This window comes from Jatropha curcas, chromosome 8 (genome assembly GCF_041381405.1).
Source record: "Jatropha curcas cultivar XTBG-Jc1 chromosome 8, XTBG_Jcur_1.0, whole genome shotgun sequence".
Taxonomy (NCBI): Eukaryota; Viridiplantae; Streptophyta; class Magnoliopsida; order Malpighiales; family Euphorbiaceae; genus Jatropha; species Jatropha curcas.
The window spans coordinates 6,304,165-6,331,555 of record NC_143158.1 but is presented as its reverse complement, the minus strand read 5'-3'; the positions used below and the strand labels follow the sequence as shown (position 1 = coordinate 6,331,555).

At 36.0% G+C, this 27,391-nt stretch overlaps 1 protein-coding gene across 3 annotated transcripts; it reads right to left on the bottom strand.

Moving 5' to 3' along the window:
* Positions 1–113: 113 nt before the first annotated feature.
* On the bottom strand, positions 114–27,391 carry DCL4 (dicer-like 4; the record flags this gene model as incomplete). 3 transcript variants are annotated; one of them, XM_012216053.4, is given in 22 exon segments in its annotated part: positions 114–440; positions 1,425–1,697; positions 1,845–2,309; positions 3,787–3,996; positions 4,162–4,370; positions 5,543–5,643; positions 5,853–6,274; positions 6,348–6,622; positions 6,707–6,969; positions 7,053–7,259; positions 7,352–7,512; positions 7,916–8,108; positions 9,186–9,282; positions 10,959–11,097; positions 11,895–12,032; positions 12,118–12,261; positions 18,550–18,614; positions 19,623–19,695; positions 19,811–19,951; positions 20,406–20,513; positions 26,468–26,645; positions 26,912–27,390. In XM_012216053.4, coding segments are annotated over 22 exon segments (4,338 nt in total), but the record flags the coding sequence as incomplete, so codon positions are not given.

The following is a 27,391-nucleotide window of genomic DNA, read 5'->3' as shown; positions in this document are numbered from 1 at the left end:
ATGGCAAAGATGCTCTTACAAACTTGTATAAATGGCATTCATATCTAAAAATGTATGACTGAAGTTAACATCAAAAGAAGCATCACAGGTTTCATAGATCCACATGTTCTTACCTTCAACTTCACAAATATTTGCTCTGAAGCAATTATAATGGCCTCCTTTTTGTTTGAGTTACTTGCAGAAGCAGAAAGACATACATCTTTACCATCTACTTTTGCTTCAACATAAAAGGTTCTGCCCTTCTTTGATGTTGGAAATTCCAAACACCAATTTTGGGACTGGCAAAGTTCTTGTAGTTCTCTAAAAGGATTCAATTGCACATTGCAAGAATTCAAAATTGGATCCAAGAAAGATAGCATTAACTCCCAGATATGGTTCAAATTGAATCCTGTGTCTAAAAGAATGGCACCTAGACAAGACTCTACCAAGTCGCCAAGTACCTGAATCAATAAATGAAATTAGATAAAGTTTCAAAACCTTTCTGAATAAAATTATGTGAATGAAAGGTGCATCAGAAATTGCTCTCATGTTTTGGCAGCATCACGATAATTACTGCCCATTTGTTTGCACAAGTCTCTCTGAAGAGAGCAAATTTAATGCATTAATCAATAGTAAAGTTGCAAAGAAACTAATAGTATTGACAAGTGAAGCTCAGCGAATATCACCTTATAATTTTATGATAATACAACTTCACACTTCTCAATAAGCTGGAATTATAATGTTTTAGTTTAAACACACAATTTCCCTTCAATTTCTAATCATCATATTTTTCTTTTTCATTTTTCCATTAGCAATATCATTGTTCTCTTTACTGAATGGATATGAATTGTGTTAATGAAAACCAAGAACCCATAGCATGTATATAATAGGGAAACAATATGAATTCTAAAGATGCTCATTACATTTGTTTCCAACCGAAGAAAATTAGAAGATCAAACCATTTTCTTTTATATTGTAGCAAATAATGAACGGTATTTTGCTCATTTACATATTTCCAACCATTAAAAATTTAGCCATCCAACCCATTTTTAAGCACATCTCCTTAATCTCCCATAGTTGGCATTAGGGATGAGCATTCAATCAGTTCAGTTCAAATCAAATTGAACCAGTAGAAAGCAATAAACCATTTAAAAAAAAAAAAAAAAAATCAGTGTACAGAACCTAGCTGATTTCAGTTGGATTGCTTCAATTTGATTTTTAGCTATTTTTTGATGGAGTTGGACTTATTTTGGGCTTAATGCAAGTTGGACCAAACCAAAAGATTTGGATTTTCTGTTAAAAACCAAATATGTTAAAAACAATCCAACAGCAAACTAGTTGGTTCGGCTTGACTCAATCAGATTTACCAAACTCCACTCAGCCTAATTGGCGTTCTTGAGCAAATCTATATTCCAATTAGCCAGATAAGAATTGTCAATATATACCTTGGGACACTTTGGCCCTTCAAACAAAGCCTTATCTGATGCTGCTGTTTTAACAAACTCCGCATAAGCTTTTACTGCCTCCGAAAGGTTGCTGGAATCACTTATAAGAAATTTGTGAAAATTTCGATTAACCGCAATATTGGCAAAGGCTCTGTTGTTCACGAACGCCGATCTTAGATCTGTCAAGTGACCAGGCTTCAACTTGGGATAAACTGAAAACAGATATGATGTAATCAAGTAATCCAGGACAGCGTCTCCAAGAAACTCGAGTCTCTGGTTGAAACCATCAACATTTTAGCAAATTTTGATGTCAGAATAGAGATGAGATGCTCTCAAAGCTAGATATTTGAGAAAAAATTACAACGAATGGAGGATAAGTTTCTGCTTAATCCCCAATTAGAAATAAGAAATAGCACATACCTGATAGCAGCCTCCTCCATGCTTGCCATAGGAAGGATGCACAAAAGCTTGTAGAAGTAATCCTCTATGGTGAAACTGATGCCCCACCAAATTTTCACGGGCAACAATATCTATGGGAGGAGCAAGTGGCATGAAGCTACTGCTTGCTAGGCAGACCCTAATAACTTTTGAAGCTTCGAAGTCCACACTGATGCCCAGCCACTTAAGAAATGCAGTTGCCGCTTTAAAGCCACTATCGACTATGAATGCTCCAATGAGAGCCTCGACTACATCAGCAATTGTTTTCTTATGTAACCAATGGTGATTTTTACTGCATCTGACTTGACTGGCTTTTGCTTGACCTGCCGCATGGTTTCCATTTTGAGAATGAATGCTTCCTTCTGATTCCTTGGTACAAATTCTAGGGCAAGGACGGCCCAAAGCAAAGAATTCACAGGGATCAAATGGTTGGTCACGTATATATACCTGAAAAATAAATGGAATAAATTATATTTACTCAGGCACTGAACGAAAAAGGGGTGGAAAAAATTTTTACGTCAAAAGTATAAAGTGGCACATGATGCAGCAAAACTGATAATGAAGTGTCAATTTACAGAAAAAGAGTACTGCAAAGAGGTCTAATTTATGGTATTGGTGTTGAGTTGATGAGGGACTTGTTTTCCCCAGTGGGAATCATTTGGCTGGTTGGCACGAAGGGAGTTGATTACTGAGAATTTGATACCCAGAAACACTACTCTTATTAAGAAAAGGTTATGGTCATTTCTTAGGAAACCTGATTCACTATAGTGTAAGGTAACTAAGAATAAATTCCGGTAGCAACAGAAAGAGCAGGATCCCAAGATAAATGCTACCATCACTCATGTAACATCTTTGGAAGTTCATTTAACATGCATCTATTCTTTAACCCTTTCATCAAATATAAAAATGGCGATGGATCTTGTATTTACTTTTGGAAAGGTGTTTGGAAAAGAGATGCTTCATTTTCTGATTTTTTACATTATCCTTAAAAAAACATGTGCTTCGCTATGTTCTTATTTTGAATCTCCTCACTTTTCCCCTGAAATTTTCACTTTTTTGGAAACATAAATGATAGGAAGGCTTTTATATTTTCTTTTAACTTGACCACCTTGCTTATTTTCACTCTTCTAGTTTACATAGTAGAACTCTTAACTTTTGAAAGTACCAGCATTTTTTTTTAATCTTCATATACTCGTTGGACTTATATTCCAATAGTCCTAAACCAAATTTGGAAGACTAAAAATCCATTTAAAATGCAGGTTTTGTTTAGGCTACAATTCACAAAAGGAGTAATACTAATGACTGGTTGAAAGTCCATAGACCAAACAAATTTGTCCGGCAACATTTTCATCATGTTGCTATAAATAGCATCCCTACCTGTTCCTTCATTGCATAGCCGCTCAACACAATTGGAGTTTCCAAGGAAAGTTAGATGTCTGGAGAAAGTAGAGTTCTTTTCAAATGAAAAATATAGCCTTTGCAAGGTAGAAAAGGCTTAAAGATTGTGGCATTTTGCAGTTTTTGCAGTGATTTGGAATATTTCGTTGGAGAAGAAACAGTTGTACCTTTAAGAATTAGGGTCTCCCAACATAGATGCTATGGATTAAAATAGTTATCAATTATGTGGTATACATCAAAAATACTCGAGCGTTTATCTTGAGCTGAGATTCTGTGAGATTAGAGGGCATCAGTTCATCAGTTTTATGCTACTCTTATTATTTGTTTAGCATGCATTCTACGTTTTGTAATACTCGTCTTTAATAAGATCTTTTATCAATTAAACAAAATGTCAAGTAGTTGGAATAAACAATAAAAGAATATGCTAAAAATGGAAAAAGAAACACAAAAAAAAAAAAAAAAAAAAAAAAAAACATTTAAAGAAATATTTGGAAGATAAACATTATATTCAAAGATTTAGTCATACCTGCAAGTTTTTTCTACATGCGAGTTTCAACAAATTCAAATTATTTACAGCACTAGAGCGTCTCCTTGTAAGCTCCCCTTCATCAAGGGTATCATGCAAAAGAAAAAGCCGTCGTCCAACAGCAAATTTGAGAAAAGCATCACCCAGAATTTCAAGTCTTTCAAGAGAAAGTCGCTCCTGACACCTCTCAGTAGTGAGTGCTTCTAATACCTAATATCAATCAACAGCTATTATTGGCAAGAAATGGTCCAGGTAACATAAATCAACAGAACAAATTTGTTAATGCATGACCAATGTAATTTATCACACACCTTTTCAAAAAAAAAAAAAAAAAAAGCAGTAATTAAATTGATAACTTATGCATTAAAGTCTTACTCTACAGGCAGTCACTTCAGCTCCCTCTGAGAATGAATCAGATAATAAGCTCTTCAATTCAATAGCTACCAGCAAATTCTCCAAACGATGCATGATTGATGGTAATAGAGAAATTGAACTCCCAATATCCTTAGAGAAGCCTATTATCTTCAACTCACAAAGCTCGGGGGGCAAGTCAATGAAGTATTCTTCCAGCTCTTGAATTTCTGCTATTAACATCAACTAATTTATAAGTGAATATTGAACATAAGATTTTTTTTTTTCCCCACAAAATTAATACGCCAGCGATGAAATGAGAATCAAAGACAAGGATCCAATGTAATTCTTGGGCTTACTAACAGAGTTAGTGTAGTTTGTTATCCCAAGGTATAACTCCCACTGAATAACGTGAGAAATAAATGGCAAGGGAGACCACAAAATCATGTGCAAAACAAGTTTAAAATAGAAAAACATTCTGCAGGCATAATGCAATCCTTATATTAGCCAACTAATAATAGGATATTATACTCCACTTTCATATTTATCTACAGTCCTGATTTAATAGAGCAACTGTTGAAGTAGCTTCTGACTTCATTCATTATCAATCACAATGCATTCAAGAGGAGGAAATTTTAGGAGTTACTTTGATTTAGTTCTTAATTATGCTTTTTTTTTTTTTCACAAATTCTGCTTGTTACAGATAACAAAACTTGGTTTTGGGAAAGTAGGTTTTACTATTATTAGGCATATCGAGCAGAAAAAACTAAGCATTTCTTCTGATATCTATTATAGCCAATGCTTTAAAGTTTAAACTGTATCAATTATGTAAATAATATTAAGAATTGGTATCAGTTCCAGCCAGCCAATGGAAGGCAGGTGGCAATATCCTCAAATTGCAGGCTTGGCAAGTGTCATTTGAAGAAAAAGAAAACACACAGATAGTGAACAGTTTATTATTTAAAAAATATAATTTGCAAAATCCATTATATTTATTCAATAGACTTTATTATACAGGTAACACCCCCCCCCCCCCCCCAACCCAAAAAAAAAAAAAAGAAGAACAACACCACAACAACAACCACCGCCAAGGATAATAATCAGTTATCAAGACACCCCTAATTCAACTGTAATGTTCCAACTGAATAACAATAGAATCAATACATCAACTTCAAGTTTAGTGTTTACTCTTTGTTGTTGTATTTGAATAAAAGCATAAATTTTGCTTCCCTTTTCTTAAACCCTGGTTGATGAGGATTTTTACAATAAACAACAAGGTTTCAATGCTCGAGTACTAAATTTCTTCTAAATACAACAAGAGATTAAGCTAATTACTGAATGAGCAAGTGAAACACAGAACTGCAGGTGTCGTGCAATCAGGGAAAAAAGGGTGTCAGAAAAATACCAGAATCCTCTTGCCTACGGTGGTGCAGCAAGTTGTGCAAACAAAAGAGCGGTTTTGCACGAAGAAGAGGTTGTTCAGGATATTCAAGTTGAATGCCAAACCTAATGCCAATCACGTAACCAATACTCACATAACCAAATGAGAATAAATTACTTCACTTTATCAGATGATTAAAGTTCTTTTATACAAACTTTCCTATCAGGAAGAAGAAAGTATCAACGTATGGAAAAGATAGCATTCAACAATTCAGGGGAAAACTGAATATAAGACTGCAACATTACGAAAGTTTCAAAGAAAATGTGTTACCTACGTTTGAATTAGGTGGTCCATATGGTTTTGAGCACTTGAACCTTTATGTGAGCTGAGACCATTCTTTCCATGTACAATGTTAGTAATAAAGTAAAACTGTTTTTTGTGTGGCACATACACTAAACTGTTCTCAATGTCGCTCATCCTTTTGCAACCATTAGCAAGTTGCAAGTGAACATTTGAAGGAAGGCTTTCTTCTTCCACACCCATGAAAACAGGAGATGATAAACATTTTCTTACTATCTCCCAGTCTATCGTCACTCTATTTCCACGACCACTCAAAATGATGGGAAGCAACAAGTAGAAAGCAGGACTTGATTCAGAAGAAGAATTCTTACCCAAGGAAACAAAGTCTGAAGTGAATTCTGATCTGTCAAGAATGACTTTGAGGAACATTTCTTGAAAATGCATTGCCTTTGTAATCTGTCCATATATAATCAATGAATTCCTTGAAGTGAGTTAAGTATGCTGAATTAGCTAAAATATTAAAGTTTACCTCATCTGTATTAAATACCACAGGTCCTGATGGGACAAGCTCTATTTTCACAAATCTGCCACGAGCCAAGTGAAGTTCAACTTGCAATTGCTCAGCCTCGAGGGGCAGACGTGCCTTAATAAAAAGGCAGAACTTCTTATAGATCCTGTCTTCAGGAACTGGACAAAATTCTATATAGTAAGCGTGCAGATGGATCCGGTTCTCTGAGATAGTCCATGATTCCTTCAATATAGTAGGAACAAGCATCTCATGCAGTTCACTTCGGGAATCCTCACCTGCCCAAAAACAAGAATATATTCAACAGCTACTCAAAGAAAAAGGGAATAGAAGGTTTTGACAGTTAGCTGCTACGTGTCAACCTTCAGAATCGTCAGAATCAGAAGAAGCCAATACTGACTCATCTGCATCTTGTGAAGGTTGTGGCAAAAGATAATTGCTTAATGCATCCAGTTTATGCAATTGTTCAATGGCCTTCAAACAAGCATCCTTTTTAGCAGCTTCTTGTGAAGGTTGTGGTGCACCATCAATTTGATGTATAGGAGCATTTGAGGGTAATATTATACGGCAGATAGTTCCCCCTAAATCATCAAAATAAAAGAAATTTGGCTTTGGATCAAAAAACCTGCAAAGAGAAATTAATAATCTCAACAAACACATATATTAGGAAAAAAATGAAATTTTCAGACACAAAACACCAGATCATACTCATCATGAGGAAGTTTGGAGCAATAATGATGCAACAAAGAGATGCTATATACAGAACTGACGGAAGCACCAGACATATCCACTTTATATACATTTTCTTCAGGACAACCAAATGTCTCATTAGATGTTCTTGAAGAAATTTCCACATTCATTCGAACTTCATCTTTTGTAAAGCTTTTTATTAGATCCAGCTCCCTCTTATTGCCACTGCAATAATAAGAATAATTTTCTGTTTTATAAGGGGAGATGAGAAAATGCGGCAGTAGATGGATGTATATATATAAGCAGCAGAAAATGACCTGTCCACCAAAAAAGCATATTCAGACTGAGGCATTCGTGCACGTCCTCTTGATTGTATAAAGCTAGAAACAGTTTCTGGAAGATCAAAGCGTATGACAAGACAGCATGTCTGAATATCAAGTCCTTCTTCACCCACTTTAGTTGCAATCAATAGATTCAACTGCCAAATCAACAGCCTTAGCAATTAACTACTAGCACAAGCGCATAGGGAGCTAGTATCTTTTAGAATAATATATGGGATTGTGTATTCATATTTTGAGGGATCATGTTCCAATAATTTGAGAAATTATCTTTCCTTAATTTATGGGACTACTGACCTTAAAATTATGATCGTTTATTTTAGTATTAGCCACACTCCTCATGTATATACATATATACGAGCTATATAATGTACTTGGAGACACAATCTTTATCAATAAAATGTAGCCTTAAAATTAGCGTCCATGGATATGATAAGTATCATACTATTTTAAATTTATAACAGTATCAATTAAAGCCACACATTTCAGTTACATGGACAGAAATGACAAATGCCAACAGCTTATAAATATATGAATCATTACCTTTCCAGTTCGGAACTTCTCAAGAATGCTGTTCATGGTCTTCCGAGACATACTCTTCAGTCCAGAGTGAACCCCGACAAGAAAATCACACTTCCATGACGTTAAAAACTTGAGCTTTTGCAATATGTATGAAAGAGATCTTGCAGTTACAATTCTATTCACAAATATTATACCCTTCAAATTTGGTTGCAACCTGAAAAGGGGGAACTGAAAATTTTCAAAGAACTGTCCCTTCATCTCTTTTTCTTCATTAATCTTTTCAATAGAAGGTCAATACTATGCAGCAAGAAGCATCAATGCATAAAAATTAAATTTTGCATTAACATAGAGTATGATAATAATGGAATAAACTCTTAGAAATGAGATTGTTCCTCTTTCTGGTCATAATCAATTCTTACAATTACCAGTTATCTGATATAATCACTTCAGTTCCAATTGTTGTCAGGATAACAACAAATAAAAAAGAAAATCTTTGAAGCAAGAAATTGTTCTGATAAGTTATATTCTCCATTCTAGATATGCACATACATTATTAATCAGGCACAGACTTTAGGTGTGTCAAAATTTGTTGGTAGGTTATTTTCACATCAGGTTGACTTGACCTGACCTGGCATGGTGACACGATTAGCATTAACACAAACATGACCCATTTATTAATTGCATAAAAATATATGAACCATCACAACGTGAAATTTATGTGTGTTCTACAAACACAACATGTAACACATTACACATCAACAGATGTACAAGTTACACATTGACACGTGACACATTTTACTTAAGATGTATATCTATTAAATGCAAAAGACTATTTTATCCCCTATATTATGACAAATAAATGGGTTGTTAGTGTGTTAGGTTGAGTCGGAATGACACGTTCAACACAACAGGTTTAATAAATTGAATCGTAATGGGTTTGCGAGTTAACCTATTATGCGACCCATTTTAAATTGTGGCATAAAAGGCTCAACCCATTTATGACATAAACCTGTTAAGTTTCAACCCTAATTCATTGATTTTATGCGTTTTGCAAATCGTGGTCACATGACATGACTCATTTTTTGACATCCCTAAGCACAGTTGCAGACTTACAAAGAAAACTGTGTGCATTATGTCACATGAAAATATGCAAGGGAGCAAACCTAGTCCAAAAAGCAATCAATTGGCTCAAACTAAAAATGAACACAAATTAACATCAATTTGATAAAAGCCCCTCAAAAAAATGTTTCATAAAATTCTATGGAAAAAGTGCTAACACTTAATAGCTAACCTGAAGGTGGAAAGAATTTCAATAAGGCATAAAAGCTTTCTCGAGAAAAATGGCTCACTTAAAGTATCTGCAGCAGATATATCAGATGCAATGCCATCTGCAAGAACAGAAAACACAAGATTCCCACCAAATTACAACAAACTGATGCTCAATTTTAATAGAAAATTTTGAATTGAACACCATATGCAAGGCCAAGAAGGAAAAAAAGAATCTAACTGACAATTTCTTAACATTCATTAAGAGAGAATGTAATGCCAACATAATCTGGAGCCAAAAATATGATCACGTATGCTCTATATATTACAACAATGACCAGACCGAACTAGGAAGTCCAACTACAAAAAAAAAATGGAGGCATTAAGCCTGGTTTGTTTTAGCCATGCACATGGTTGTCAAATCAAGCTTCCAATCAAGTATCAGAATCCTCATATTGCAAATTGAAAATACCAAATCAACCAAAAGGGATGATCAACTTAGCAAATATTGCTCGAAACTTAAACCCTTGCGTAGATATGCAATTTAAGAAAGCACAGCAACTGAAATGGGCAAACCAAACTGGTATCAATAAATATTCCTCATAATTTCAAAAAATCAATGAATACAAACAAAATGCATTAAAAATATGATATATTTCAGCAACTATTGAGAAATCATTCGGTTGCATGGAAACGTTTTTGCCATAAAGCACGGAAAGTAGGTCCGAGTCTCACCATGATCAATTGTTCTAAATCATAGGTGCATATATAAACTAAATAAACATTGAAAACTACATCTCATATACATTTGTTTTAATGTATATATTTTATACTATGTTGGCACATGCAAAAGAAATAAAAAATCACCTACTTATGCAAAGCAACTAGAGTCGCTTTCTTTGTTTACAGTTTAGGCATGTGGAATTTTTCTTCTACTCTAATATGATATCAACTCAGATTACTAAGGGGAGGATTTAATGTACCTTTTCATGGTAAGATTGAAGTTAATTTTTGAGTTTTAAACCTATTATGTCCTACAAACCCGAGAAGAAAAGAATTCGGCATTCAATAGATTTGTTTGAATTCTCCCAACTCATTCACAATTCAGCCTCGATTTTGGAGTAATTTCCAGTTAGGCCTGTGGATTCAAATAGTTAAGAGTGGGGCAAGGTTTTATAGAACTGAACTGGAAACAGAAACAGAAACCATATCCCAGAATCAACTGGAATCAAACTCAATCAGTTTGAATTTGGCGCCGCTGCTATGACTTCTTAAGGTCATTTGCAAAATACTCAAATCAACAACAAAATAAAATGTAAGTTCAAAAAAAAAAAAAAAAAGAAAAGAATTTTGTAAAAATATATTCATCCATCTCTCATCATTTGTCCACCATGCCAGATGATCAAAACAATCACTTCTCCAGAGATGGAAAATATTGCAACAATGGGCCAAATACCATTACAAATAGGTCAATGCATTAAAAAGAACGTTGATATTTAAGACCATTGGTTGAGCTTTTTATTTTATTGTTCAATGGTACTATTTCAAAGTGCTATAGCACTAAAACAAACAAGCTCTGTAACCCTCTCTTTCTTGTTTAACTCTACTTCTTAAGCCTATTTCCCCATAAGCTCTAATTGCCCACCTAAATTCATACTCATTCTAGTTCTGACCTTCAAAATAAACAAAACCTAGTCTCAGTATTTAGACCTGCAAGCTTTCCTATATCATACATTGATGATCATAAATCATAATAAGTAGAATATATTAAAGAAATTAAAATCAAACTTGAAAATACCTTTTGTACAAACAGCGGCAAAGGAATTTGCCGCCTGAGCCAGATATCTATCACAGACAGAATCATCACTGATATTTCCCTCTGCTTCTATGAGTGCATTCCACTCAGAGTGATCGCCGCTCAAAAGTATTTGACAAGCCTTCAAAAAATAGCAGAAGAGGAAAAACAGAAAAATTAATATTTACAGACAGCATCCGTTGAAGAATACACCCATAAACCAAAAGTGAAATTTAGGTGACACAAAAAAGTTACATAATGTGGATGCAAGAAATATCCCAAATCCCAAACCAACAAACTTCTGCTTTCTCTTCCTCCTCATCTCTCATATTAACAGAGGAAAAGTAAACATGAAACAGATTGATCATGCTTCTACGCTGCATATGAACAGAGGAAAACTAACACAAATTTAAGCATAAAAGCTAACCTCGCTAACTTGCTGCCAATTTTCCTAGAGCGTCAGTGTGTGTAGACACTGTAGTACAATTTATAAATCCATTACTCAACCAAACTAAGCCAACCATAAAAACCCTATATTCCCCACAAATTAGCTGCTATTTGAACATCAATAATCTACCAAAAAAATTCTTCAAGCATACAATAACTTCTTTGACTATCTTTACATTTCACACACTGATCATTGCCCCTTTAACGCCTTAGAAATCACTGTGGGAACATGCAAACATCCAAATGTGCATGGTATATCTTTAACAGAAAACAACTGTAAGTTATTAGCTGTATCCTGAATATTTTGGATTATCCGGTATGAGCAACTATTTGAAATTGGGAAATCAAATAACTATCCATAAAATTGACAACAATCATTGCAGAAACAAAAACACGCCTCACGATTAAGAAACTTATATTGGCACAAAAAGCTAAGCACTGAAAATAACAAATAGATGGAAGAAGGCTTGACCAGATGCTGCAAAAACTTACTTGTAATGCTCCCCAAAGGCCAAGATTTTCCAAACAAAATACCACATTATCATGCATTCTACTGAGCACCTTTTTGGTATTTCGAAGACCCTGAAGACTTTGACAATCATTTGCCTTCTTATGAAGTTCCAATTTGCACTGTCATTATCACAACAAACTAGCAAATGAACCAAGCCTAAATGGAAACAAAATTATGATAAAAACAGAAATAATAACAGCATACCATGCGTTTTATCTCCTCCAATTTACTATAAAATGTCATATAGGAACTAGACATGTCATTTGCAACAGGACCATATCGATATATTTTAACTACAGGAGATGCTACAAAACTTTCCAAATCGTCATTGTCTTCAACTGAATAAACCTGAAAAATAGGAGAAAAGCATATTTGAGATCAGGTATTTATATGGTTGAACAACAAGATCAAAGTGATCACATGTAAGTACAAACCATGCTATACAGTTAGCATTCAAGGGTGTAGATTTAATGTGGGAAAATATTTTTCTGTATTTGATTCATCAATAGGGACACATATATATACACATACAAGATACTATAAACCTATTAAGAATCTAACTCCTAATAGAGTTCTATTTAGAACTCCTAATAGAGTTCTATTTACAACTAATCCTTAACACTCCCCCTCAAGTTGGAGCATAGATATTAATCATGCCTAACTTGTTACAAAGATAGTCAACCCGGGGTCCGTTTAGAGCTTTTGTAAAGATATCCCCTAACTGTTCACTTGTTTTAACGTGTCCTGTAGAGATAACACCCTGTTGTATCTTTTCACGAATGAAATGACAATCAATCTCGATATGTTTTGTTCGTTCATGGAATACTGGATTTGATGCAATGTGAAGAGCAGCTTGATTATCACACCATAACTTTGCAGGCAAGGATGACTTGAAGCCAATTTCCTCTAACAACTGACGAATCCAAATTAATTCACAAGCAGATTGTGCCATAGCTCGATATTCTGATTCAGTACTCGATCGTGAGACTACATTTTGTTTCTTGCTCCTCCATGATATCAAGTTTCCACCTACAAAGACACAATATCCTGAAGTTGATCTTCTATCAACCTTCGAACCTGCCCAATCCGCATCTGAAAAACATTCAATGTTCAAATGCCTATGATTACTGTAAAGCAGGCCACGACCTGGATTACCTTTCAAGTAGCACAAAATCTGTCCCAGAGCTTCCCAATGGATAACAGTAGGAGAAGACATAAACTGGCTCAAGACGCTCACAGAGTAAGCAATATCTGGACGTGTTACGGTAAGATAATTCAATTTGCCCACTAACCTTCTATACATCTCAGGATCATCAAATAGCTCACCACCAATTGAAAGTTGCATATTTGGAGTCATTGGAGCACTGCATGGCTTGGCACCCAACTTTCCGGTTTCCTTCAGTAAGTCAAGGACATACTTCCTTTGAGATAAGAAGATGCCTCTCTTACACCTAGATACTTCAATACCCAAAAAATACTTCAACAAGCCTAAGTCTTTTGTCTGGAACTGGGTCTGGAGAAATGATTTGAGTGATGTAATGCCGGCTGAATCACTCCCTGTAATAACAATGTCATCAACATAAACCACAAGTAGAATCAAACCAGTCTTAGTACTTCTGAAAAATACAGAATGATCAGAAGTACTCTTCTGCATGCCAAATTGATGTACCACATTGCAAAATCTACCAAACCAAGCTCGAGGACTCTGTTTTAGGCCATAAAGAGATTTTCGAAATTTACACACTTTACCCGACTCCCCCTGAGCAACAAAGCCTGGTGGTTGCTCCATGTAAACTTCCTCCTGAAGATCCCCATGAAGAAAGGCATTCTTAACGTCCAGCTGATGTAAAGGCCAGTCAAAAGTAGCTGCTAATGAAATAAATAAACGAACAGAAGACAATTTGGCAACAGGAGAAAAAGTATCAGAATAATCAAGGCCATAGATCTGAGAATAACCCTTTGCAACTAATTGAGCCTTGAGACGAGCAACAGTCCCATCAGGATTCACTTTAACGGTGAAAACCCACTTACAACCAATAGCTTTCTTACCTGCCGGGAGAGGCACAAGATCCCAAGTACCATTAGTATCTAAGGCAGCCATCTCCTCTTTCATTGCTGCACACCAACCAGGATGGGACAAAGCTTGGACAACAGTTTTAGGAATAGAGACAGAGTCTAAGTTACTTACAAAACAACGAGATGAAGAAGAAAGATGATCATAACTAACAAAAGAGGAAATAGGGTAGGTACACTTGCGTTTACCTTTTCTAAGAGCAATGGGAAGGTCAAGGTCTGACTGGGGAGTGGATGGCACAGGCTCAGGTTGAGTGGAGAGAACCGGATCTTCTGTTGAAACGGCAGGTGGAGGAAGTGAGTCAAGAGTTCCTGGTCTCCTGGAATAAACCTGTTCAAAACGAGGGCGTGTAGATGCTGGTGCAGGAGCGGGAATAGGAGCAGCAGACACTGGAGTAGGAGCAGGAGCAAGGTCAGGAATACGAGCAGGAGCAGGAGAGTTATGAACTTGCTGGATAGCATAGACTAAAAGGTCATCATCCTCCCCCTCACTCTTATATATAGAAGAAGGAAAAAATGGAGTATTCTCAAAAAATGTGACATCTGCAGAAATAAGATAACGGTCAAGATCGGGAGAGAAACAACGATACCCTTTTTGATGCCGAGAATACCCAAGGAAAACACAACGAAGGGACTTTGGATCTAATTTGGAAACCTATGGAGGAACATCACGAACAAAACAAGTACAACCAAAAATACGAGGTTCAATGGGGAATAGAAGTTTAGAAGGAAACAAGACATTATAAGGAATTGCACCATTAAGCACAGAAGAAGGCATGCAATTAATCAAAAAACATGCAGTAGAGACAGCATCAGCCCAAAAATGTTTAGGGACTTTCATTTGGAATAAAAGTGCCCTAGCAACTTCAAGAAGATGTTGATTCTTTCTTTCTGCAACCCCATTTTGAGAAGGAGTATCAACACAAGATGTTTGATGGAGAATACCATTTTGTGACATATAAGATTGGAAGGAACTAGATAGGTATTCTTTAGCATTATCACTGTGCAATATGCGAACAGAAGTATTAAATTGAGTTTTAATTTCAGCACAAAAAGAACAGAAAATAGAGAATATCTCAGAATGAGTTTTCATTAAAAATAACCAAGTAACACGAGAATAATCATCCACAAAAGTTACAAAATACCGAAAGCCAGTTTTAGAAATAACAAGACATGGACCCCAAACATCAGAATGAACTAACTCAAAAGGGGATGAAACCCGTTTATTGACTCGAGGAACTAAAGGTAAACGATGATGTTTGGCAAATTGACAAGATTCACATTCTAAACTTGATAAAGACTGAAACTGCGGACACAACTTCTTTAAAGTAGACAATGATGGATGACCCAAACGACAATGAACCTCAAGAGGAGAAAGAGCACCAGCACAAGCCAGAGATAATGAAACGTGTTCATCCAGAAGATAAAGGCCACCAGACTCACGTCCTCTACCAATAATCCGCTTCGTCAAAAGATCCTGAAACACACAATATGTAGGATAAAATTTGACACAACAATTCAGCATACGAGTAATTTTGCTAACAGATAATAGATTAAACGAAAAACGAGGCAAACAAAAAACAGAAGACAATGGAAGAGATGGAATGGGATTGGCAGTGCCAATACATTTGACAGGAGATGTGGACTCATCAGCTAGAGTAACATGACGATTAAATTGTTTAGGTTCTTTTAATGAGGATAAGAGAATAGGGTTACCTGTCATGTGATCGGTGCAACCAGAATCAATGACCCACTTTGATGAGGTAGACATAAGACAAGAAGGAGGAGTACCTGAGTTGGCAGCAGCAGCAATTGAGGAATTAGTAGACTTAGAGGAACGGTATCTAGAGAGCTCAGCATACTCCGCAGTAGAAATTGTTACATTGTTGTCAGAAGAAGTAACTGCATAATCTTGATGTGCCATATTTACCCTTGGTGGCTTATTTATTAGTTTCTTGCAATACCGTTTAGTGTGACCAGGTTCATGACAATAATGACATATAAGAATGCTTGTCTCCCAAGTGATTGGTCCATTACCACGGTTATTTCCTCCTCTTCCTCTGTTTCCTGGCTGTCTAGCTACCTGATTATGACTCACAAGGGCACTATTATCAGAAGGGGAAGGTGTATGAGAACCTTCAGTACGGAGCAATCTAGCAAAAGTCTCCTGAAGAGAGGTAACATCACTGCCTGAAAGAACTTGTGATTTGGCAGTTTCAAAAACTGGAGCAAGACCTGCAAGAAAACTCATCACAGCCATTTGTTCTCGCTGCGTTTGTTGAACCTTAACATCGGGACTAAAAGGCAATAAAACATTAAGTTCCTCGTAAATCTTTTTAAATTCCATGAAATAAGCTGTAAGGGTCATATCTCGCTGATTAGCCCGATAAAATCCTTTGCAGACCTCATACATACGAGACAGATTACCTTTTCCCGAATACAAGAATTCAAGATATTCCATTAATTCTTTAACAAATTCACAATGATTGATTAATCCAACCACTTCACTGTCAATAGAATTGCGAATCAGTAGGAATAACTTAGCATCTTCCCTGAGCCAACGTTGCCTAGTGTCATCAGTTGGTGGATCATCAATTAAATGATCATCTTTTTCAACGCTTCGCAAATAAACTCGAATTGTCTTACTCCAATCTAAATAATTAGTTCCTTTCAATTTATGTTCTGTGATCTTATTCATTGCTGGGATTAATTCAGTAATAGTAGTTTTAGAATCTGTAGTTGGAGGATCCATTATTAACAAAAACTAAACACCCTACCAGCAACCCAGAAAGAGATACCAAAAAAAATAGCCTTTCAAAAGCAAACAGGAGCAAACAGTAACCTGAAAACGCCAAATTGACAAAAACTGAGAACGCCCCTACCAAAACTTCGCCGGATCGGAAAAACAACCGCCCAAGTAGATTGCTAAAGTTGAAACGAAGCCAGAGAACTATTTCCGATCGCCGGAAATAGCCGGACGCGCCGCCACGCGCCGGCGCGTGGTACTGTAGCAGAAACACAAAAGCGGCGCGTGGGGCCCACGCGCAGGGAATCCGGTGACCGGATTTGGAGGGAACGCCGATCGGCAGCTGGGGAACCTTCTGAGGTAGGTGGTGAGACAAAACGGTGACCCTAGAACTGTCACCGAGACCGACAGCCGCTGGACAGCCGCTGGAATTTCAACGCAAACGGAAAAAAAAGGTTTAACGAGCCAAAGGCTCCAATACCATGTAGATTTAATGTGGTAAAATATTTTTCTGTATTTGATTCATCAATAGGGACACATATATATACACATACAAGATACTATAAACCTATTAAGAATCTAACTCCTAATAGAGTTCTATTTACAACTCCTAATAGAGTTCTATTTACAACTAATCCTTAACAAAGGGGAACTTAGATTTTACTTTTCATATTTCATTCATCACGATGAATATACTCCAATAACATGATCTCATCCAAAGAGATTCAACATTGAACTCCACACAGTTGTTAAACGAGCAGATTGTGTGCAATTTCCTAAGAATGCTGGACACATTCAACCAACCCCCCCTCCCCTCTCTCACTGCATTCATCATGAGTTCAAAGCTGCCAACAAACTTATCAAATAGCTAAGACTCAGTTATTAGAAAAAGTTAGAAACTCAGAAAAAAAAGTTGGAATCCTAAACATGCTTAAATAGGGAATATCCATAGAAATGTGATTTCTTACTGCATTGCCTTCTAAGAAGCATGATCTTCCGGAAAATAGATGGATACAATTTTAACAGATTGAGGAAATGGAAACTACTCCAAGATGTTAAGAGATTATAGAATCAGCACAAAATTTCATGTGTATGTGTGAATAAGAGAGAGAATGAGCCAATTAACACGAAATCTTTGAACATAGCTGCAGAAAATAAAATCCTCCTATACTCACGATCCTGTTCAGCAACAGTTGCATACAATACAGGGTTCGTGATTATTCATACAAAAAATGATGTTACAAAAAGATTTTTGAAATATAAACAAATATTTTGCATTCCAATTTTTTTTAATCTCATTAAATACTTTGGATAAAACCATTCCCACCAAAAAGACTCGTAGTACAAGGTACACAAAGTTGCTGGCGTACTGTGTGATAATATTTTCTATAAGATCAAATGTATAAAGCTCAGAATAAAAGAGTTCGTTGGTGCTTTGGGGAGATAAAATATTGGATAAACCATGCAGCAATCTTAGGGCAAAAGAACCACCACAACTAATAAAAGCATAAAGGTTGATTCAAGACCGGCACATTTGCAATGACATGCAATGATGTACAGTATAAAGAGATAAAACAAAGTTGAATTCTGTTCAGCACAGATGCAAAAGAGTGGCTGTATTAGCAGAACGTGGTAGTTCCATTGGTCCACCACCCTTTGTAAGTAACATGGACCAGTTCTTGAGGCCAGAGTTCGGCTTTCAAAGAATACAACCAGTAAACAATGGGTATTTTCACAATGATTTAAGTGAAGATAAAGAAAAATAAGTGATATATAAACCCAATAAATAGCTCAAACTGGCATTTTCGACAACCTACCTTAGCATCAAGTAGATTTTCAAGGCTATTGATGCTTTTGGATAAATTTTCTTGATTAGAAGCACCTGTAAGATGGAAGAGAATTTTCAAAACAATGAAACAAAAAGGTGGCTGTCTAACATTAGAAACCTATGCCACAGGTGGCTGTCTAACATTAGAAACCTACACCACACAACAAGAACAGTCTGTTAGGTTATGATGAATTGGATTAAGAGACTTGAATTTTGGCAAAGCTAGCCGTTTTTTTTTTTTTTTTTTTTTTCTTTCCTTTGTTCCTACATTAGAAGGTGACAACAAGTGATGCAAACACAGGGATGGAGAGCAAGTATAGAAATAAATCAAAAGAGCACCTTAATGCACAATTATCACACAAGTAATCAATAGAAGTGAAGAAAATAATAAATACTGCAAATGGTATCAGGATATTTTAGGCTGGAGAGATGGAAGGATTAGAGACAGAATATTTGATTTTTTGCATATTTTGACAGGTGATAGAACACGCCACTTTCTTCCAAATAATGCAGAACCTTACTTGGGAACAAAAGGTCAAAAGGGTGGGTACTCTTGAGGATAGAAGAATAAAATAATAATGAAAGTTTCTTTCTTTTTTTTTTTTCTCTTTTTTTGAACCTTGATATTGCAGAATATAGTATTTAATAAACCTTAAAGGCAGGAAAGGCATGCAAAAGTATGTGGAGAGTATTATTATTGACATGGCTGCATCGGTACCCTGAACTTGTTTCAGTAATTTTGCAGAAAATTACATACCAATATCTTAAGGAGATTGGACATGTATGAGTACTTAAATCCTGAAACGCTAGAGAATCATCTATTCTTTTCTACATTTATTGTTTATTCTTTCTGTTTTTTATATTTTTGAGCCATTCCAACAACTAAAATATACAAATTTCAATTAAATATTCAGTTATAAATTAAAAGAAATAAAAAGATCAAAGTCCCAAGCAGCCCTTTTGGTAAAAAGAAGAAATATTATAGATAGAATGTCTCCCATAAACTTATAACAACTTGATAGGAGAAATCCCAATGATAAGGAAAGATCTATGGTGTATTACCTTTCCCCACAACCGGAGATGCAGTCATGCCAAATACACGAGGAAGGTTTCCATTATTAGTTTTGTAGAAGACCTACAGAATTGTCAATATAATCAATCAGACCAACTAAAAAGAAGATTGTCATAGCTCACATGCCTTCTGTGTTGTGTGGCAGTAGTTTAAGCGTAAAACGCATGCAGATCTTTACCTTCATGATTTGTGCATAGGGATGGCTGCTTTTGACTTGAGCATGATGACACTCATCAAACACCAACAGAGATATTAACTCCATCTTGATGAAGCTGTGACTTAAGGCATACAGTAGTATCTGAGGGGTCATGACTAGAACCTGCACAAACATTCGACACTACATCATCAAAGTGGAAGAGATCTTCAGAAAGTGGGTTTTTATGATCCAATAATATTTACATGTGCCTTATGATTATACATGGATAATAAAAAATATTTAAAAAATTTCAAACATTATATATACTTTTAAAGAAAAAAAGATATGGAATGTACATAAGATAATTAAACTTTTAAAGAACTGGAATATCTAGATGCATCTACTTTATGACAAATACATAAAAGTTTTCTAGATAAAAATAAAATTTTGAATGGGTTGAACTTTGAGAAGCTGGGGAAGAAACCACCCACCCCCCAAAAAAAAAAGACCAAAAAAAGAGAAAACCTTCGGGGGGCAGCAACTGCTGATAACGTTGTATCATAAGAAATGCATAAAATTCCTGGTCTACCAACACATGGAAAAATTAATAATGAAACTCATTAACCAGTGCAACTACCTCGTATTGTTGGATCTCTCTTTCCCAATCATGATGGCTCAAGCTCTTGGAGCTCCCACAGTAGATCCGAACCTTGAAATCAATAGATTCTTCTATAACCCTGGCTTGCTACAAAACGACACCAACTTGATTCAGACCATGCATACTCAACAGGCTAAGGTTGATGCTTAGCCCTCAGACATTTAAAGCCAAGTTAGTAAATGTGACTTTAAAAGAGAACATAAATCTACAAAAAATTCTAATAAACTTGCCCAAGCCTGCATCAACTGTACAAAGATAAAAAGATAATCACTGATAGCATTAAGAAATACCAATGCAAGAGAAGGACAGTTAAGATAGAATAGGCAAACAAATGCAACAAAAAAACTTCACTAAATGAAATCATTATCTGATGGTCAAGGCATGATTATCATCCTTGTCAATATATTCCTCGAGCTCTTTCACATCTTCAAAATATTTATGATAGAAGATTTTAGTTGTAGAAATTAAAGGAAAGAATATGTTTTATTTCTTTCAATTGTGATATATTTTCAACCTCTACTCCACTATATATATACAAAAAATTGTTCCAATATAGGAAGTAATCTAAATAGGAATAACCCTAAACTAGGAAACAGAATCTTTACACTAATTAGGAATAAATCTAAACTAGGAAACACAATATTTACTTTAATCACAAAGATTTCAACACTCCCCCTCAAGTTGGTGCATAGATATTGCTCATGCTCAACTTGCAAACTAAAGGATGAAACAACTTGCTATGCAAACCCTTGTGAAAACATCAGCTAGTTGCTCTTTTGAAGCTATATAGGAGACGGTTATAAAACCTTCAACTATCTTCTCTTTTATAAAGTGACGATCAATCTCTATGTGCTTAGTTCGATCATACTGGATTGGATTGTTCATAATACTGATGGCTGCTTTACTATCACAAAATAAGGATATATTTGTTGTTTCAACCAACTTTAACTCTTCCATTAATCTGCGCAACCATAGAAGTTCACAGATTCCCTGTGCCATAGCTTTATACTCAGCTTCTGCACTGGACCTTGCAACAACAGCCTGCTTCTTACTTCTCCATGTGACCAGGTTTCCTCCAACAAAAACACAATAACCTGAGGTTGATCTCCTGTCATCAAGGGAACCAGCCCAATCCGCATCTGTATAGCTTGTTATTGTTAAATAACCATGTTTAGAAAATAAAAGTCCTCTACCTGGAGCTGATTTTAAATATCTCAGAATCCGATGCACTGCTTCTAAATGAGACTCCCGAGGGTCATGCATGTACTGACTCACTAAACTTACAGCATAGGCAATATCTGGTCTAGTATGGGCAAGGTAAATCAACCTCCCAACCAATCTCTGATACCTGCCAATGTCAACTGAACTTCCCACTCCAGCTTGAAGCTTATGATTAGCTTCAATAGATGATTCTGCAAGTTTACATCCCAACATACCAGTTTCTTTAAGGAGATCAAGGATATACTTTCTCTGAGAAATAAAAATCCCTTTTTCTGACTTAGCAACTTCTATCCCGAGGAAATATCTCAACTTTCCCAAATCCTTAATCTCAAACTCCCTAGCTAACAAATTTCTCAAGTGAGTCATTTCTTCTTCATTATTTTCAGTCATCACTATATCATCAACATAGACAATAAGCAACGTGATCTTACCTTCATGATGTTTAATGAATAAAGTATGATCAGCATCGCTCTGAATATACCCAAAGGAAAGCATAGCTTTACTAAATCTTTCAAACCATGCTCTTGGTGATTGTTTTAGCCCATATAATGACTTCTTCAACTTGCAAACTTTTCCTCTGGTTTTGTCATCATCAAATCCAGGAGGAATCTCCATATACACCTCTTCTTTCAAATCACCATGTAGAAAAGCATTTTGAACATCAAATTGATGTAACTCCCAGTCAAGATTGACTGCACAAGACAACAAAATTCTGATTGTGTTCGTCTTGGCTACAGGGGCAAATGTTTCCTGATAATCAACACCATAGGTCTGGCTGAATCCTCTGGCTACCAATCTAGCCTTGTACCTCTCAATTGAACCATCTGCCCTATGTTTAATTGTGAACATCCATTTACATCCAACTGGCTTCTTTCCTGGTGGAGGAGTTACAAGATCCCATGTCTCATTTTTTGCCAAAGCTCTCATCTCCTCAACCATTGCAGCCTTCCATTTTGAATCCTGTAATGCCTCTTGCCAATCCTGCGGTATAAAAACAGAAGAAACAGACAAAACAAAGGCTCTATAGGAAGGGGACAGAGCATTGTAGGAGATGAAATGGGAGATGGGATGTTTAGTGCATGTTCTAACTCCTTTTCTAAGAGCAATAGGGATATCAAGGTCATTGTCAGAAGGACTGGAATCAAGATTAGGATCAGAATCAACAGGAATTAAAGAAGACTCACCAAGTTCTTGCTCTTCTGTATCTTCAGGGACTGAAATTGGAGAGGACAGTTGATTAGAGGTCTCATGCTCCTTGGTTGTATCTGTATTAGTCCGCCGTGTGTAAGTTTTCAAATCAGGTCTATCCAATCTTCCTAGAGATTTGGGTGGTTGCTCTCTCTTACTATCTATGTCTACAGGAATCTCCCCCTGGAAAGAAATGTCATCCATCACCTCTTCCATCTGATATTTCTCCCCCTGAAGAGGTGACTGGGAAGAAAAATAAGATTCAAACTCTCGAAAGGTAACATCCATACTCACAAAGTATTTCATGGACGAAGGATGATAACACTTGTATCCTTTTTGAGTAGTAGAGCAACCAACAAACACACACTTCAAGGCTCTAGGATCTAATTTGCTGAGACCATTTTGATGAACAAAGCAAACACATCCAAAGACTTTAGGAGGTACAATATAAGAGTTTTTTCCTTGAAGAACCTCTAATGGAGTTTTAAAATTCAAAGTACAAAGAGGCATACGATTAATAAGGTAAGCAGCAGTCAAAATAGCATTCCCCCAATATGGTTTGGGAAGATTCATAGTGAACATAAGGGACCTAGCTACTTCCAGTAAATGCCTACTTTTCCTTTCCGCTATTCCATTTTGAGCACTAGTATTGACACAACTAGTCTGATGGATAATACCATTAGAATCTAAATAGGTACGAAAATCTGCATTCATGTATTCAGTACCATTATCAGTTCTTAGGATTTTAATATGCGCATCAAACTGAGTACAAATCATTTTATGGAAATTCTGAAAACACGAAAAAACTTCATTTTTTGTTTTCATCAAATAAACCCAAGTCAATCTAGTGCAACAATCAATAAAGGTCACAAACCATCTATAACCAGAAAGAGAGACAGTTTTAATAGGACCCCAAACATCAGAATGAATAGTAGCAAAAGGAATCAAATTTTTATTATTACTTGGAGAATAAGAATGCCTGGTGTGTTTGGCAAGTTCACAAGCATCACATACTAATGAATTAAAATCACATTTAGCAGACAAAGTGGGAAATAAACGTCCTAAAACAGAAAAAGAGGGATGTCCTAATCTTCTATGCCATTGAATAACTTCATCGGAAGGATTTCTAGAAATTCCTAACAAAGCTTGACTGGTACCCGAATTTGAAAAACGACAAACGTCATCCAACAGATACAGTCCATCGCGCAAGCTACCACTGCCAATCATTCTCCCCGTGTTCAGTTCCTGAAATATACAATGAGTCGGGTAAAAAGTTACTTTGCAATTAAGTGCTTTTGTGATTAAGCTGACAGATAACAGATTAATAGAAAATCTGGGAACATGAAGAACATGGGAGAGTTTAATATTGGAAGTACAATCAATAGAACCTGTACCAGCAATTGGTACTAAGGAGCCATCCACAATGCGAATTTTGTCTGTGCCTTGATATTTAGAATATGTGAGGAAATGTTTTCTAGAGCCTGTTGTATGTTTATTTGCTCCTGAATCTATAACCCAAGAGGGTTTTGCAATTTTTGCAAGAAAGGTAAGGAAAGCATTACCTGAATTAACAAAATTGGAGGCCACAGTCTGAGTTGAGGACGAATCAAGCTGTGACAATAATCGTTTCAGGGACTGAATCTCCTTATCAGAAAAGCTTCCAGCAATAGATGGTTCCTCAGATAAAGCTCCACTATCAAATATGTGTGCCTGTGGTCTAGAAGAACTGACCCGCTTTCCTCCACGCCCTTTAGTTGTCGCCACAACAAGTCGAGCTTGTCGGAACAAGAAACGTCGACGGAGCTCGCCGGAAACAGCCGCACGCGCCGGCGCGTGAAGAACGGCCGAAATCTTCTGGAGGCGCGTGTGCACACGCGCGTGGTCGGACGACGACGCGGCTTGGACGGAGGTGCCGATCGGCGGTCCCTCTTCCTTCTGAACTGGGCGGTGACGGCCAACTCCCACTCCCGACGGTACTGTGTGTATCTCAGCCCTATTTCAAACCGAAACCGTTGCCGAAAAATTCACGGCACTGGCTCTGATACCATGTAGAAATTAAAGGAAAGAATATGTTTTATTTCTTTCAATTGTGATATATTTTCAACCTCTACTCCACTATATATATACAAAAAATTGTTCCAATATAGGAAGTAATCTAAATAGGAATAACCCTAAACTAGGAAACATAATCTTTACACTAATTAGGAATAAACCTAAACTAGGAAACACAATATTTACTTTAATCACAAAGATTTCAACATTAGTGTTTCAATTTTTTTTTTCTTTTTACCCTTCCATTTCCCAAAGTACTTCATTCTACTATGGTGAAACACTTTTCCCAGCTACTCAAAATGTAAAAGCTTTGGATACACTCAAAAGTGATAAAAAAAACAATACAAGTCCTATCATAAATAATCATCAACTCTTCTCTCATCAAACTTGGTGAAGTAGTGGAAGAGTTTAGGACAATTAGTTCTCAACAATTAGGTCTATAATAGGGTGTTTGTGTTTGAAACGATATTAAATAATTGATCTTCAAGAAAACCTTAGAATTAAAATTCTATATTGAAGAAGAAAAATTAAATACTTAAATTGACTATTGTTGTCCTATTTATACTAGTTAGGAAAAGTCCTAATTCTAGATTGGAAACCACCCCTCATGTTAGTTCAACATACTGTATTAATTAGGAATCCTAAGTAAAGAAGGACACTAAAAAACTAAACAACAAAAATCCTAATTTAACTTGGATGCCCCTACGTGACTTGGAAATAGCATACTTTACTTAGACTTGAACTATTAAGTTAGTCTACTGCCAGCTTAGAAAAATATAGGACAACATCATTTGGATTCATTTCATCAACTCCAAAATCCCTTGCCCAATTGCCTTGCTATGCACCCTAAGTTAATCTTAGATCAATCATGAAAACTGTCCAACCAGAAACTAAAGTAAACTAATCTGCATTCCTTTACCATGATCTCTCATTATTTCATTTAAAATTACAGTAATCTGATTATACATAGGGTGTAAACAAGTCAACCTACATATAGGCTACTAGAAATTGGCTCACCAAATCTTCAAATTCAACTTGGTTTTACTCAATCTTCGAAAAAAAAAAAAAAAAAAAAAAAAAAAAAGGTTTGAGTTGAATTTGAGTATTAGAATACTCAACTCAATGACAGCCTAACCAAGCATTTAAATTTAATGTAAGTGTGATTACATTTTATATTGTATTTTGCATAATATTGAATAATAATTTATTGCTTTGAGCTCAAAATTGAGCTCATTAAATTTATCCAAATATCTAAATTTTTAACACTAGTTGAGCTGAATCAAGTCGAACCCGAAAAAGTTTCCTATTTTATTTCTCAAGAAATGTCTAACAAATCTCTTGACCCAGAATCATGAGAGTAATGCAGCATTATAAGTATTACATCGAGTTGAACTGGAGCATGAAAATTAAAACTTGATAAAACTCGAGTCAAGTTTTGAACCTTGGTTTTCTAATCAAGTCAAGCTCCTAGTTACATTATATTCAACCCTTCCAATACATCAACTAAATAAAGTAGAATATTTTAGGCAAAATTGAAATAACAAATTAGATAAAGATCAACAAGCCAACAGAGAACCCACCTGGTGAACGAGGGCAACCGTAGGTGCAAGAAAAACACATACATTCTTCTGAGGTCTCTTTATTAAGTGACCCAATTCGTAAATAAGCAACACAGCAATGTGGGTCTTGCCACAACCAGTCCCTAAATAGACAATTATGTTCTCCTCCAAAGCTTTCTTGCATAGTTCCAACTGATACCTAAAAAAGAAAAATCACAACAAGAACAACGCACATTTTCAGTTGAATAATACCCTTATCAAGCATCTATTACCTCAACTAAACAGACTTCCTCTATTCTTGACTAATAAACATAAAGATAGCAACTTAGAAACCGTTTTTTTACAACGAAAAAGGGGAACTGAGAGAATTCAACCACTCCACCTAATTTTATAATATGTATTCATTAAAACAAGAAATAGCCAAAACCCATTAAAGAAAAGCAATGAAACTACATAATGACTTACTTTCTAGCTATTTTTCTCGGATCTTTCTCAGAATTTAGAGGTCTAGAGGTGGGTTCCTCTCCACTATCAGCAATTTGTGAGGTATCACAAGTGTTATTCCCATCAGCAGAAAGGGGCTCAGCTTCAGATGTACCTTCACCTTCTGGCATATCGAAAGAGAGAGTTCTGGGTTTCCTCTTCTTTTTTGGCTCTGTTGATAGAATAACGTGTAGGTGGCAATCGATGTTTTATTACAGAGGGAGGAGATAGCTTCTCAATAAAGGCATTTATGCGATTCTGACAAAAGCCAATGTTTGGGTATAGATACTGACTTGTGCCAATCGATGTTTTATTACAGAGAGAGGAGATAGCTTCTCAATAAAGGCATTTGTGCGATTCCGACAAAAGCCAATGTTTGGGTATAGATTCTGACTTCACCATCGCATACGTCAAGTGAAGTGCGGGGGTTTTGGTCTCCATGCGGAGAAATATTTTCGCAAG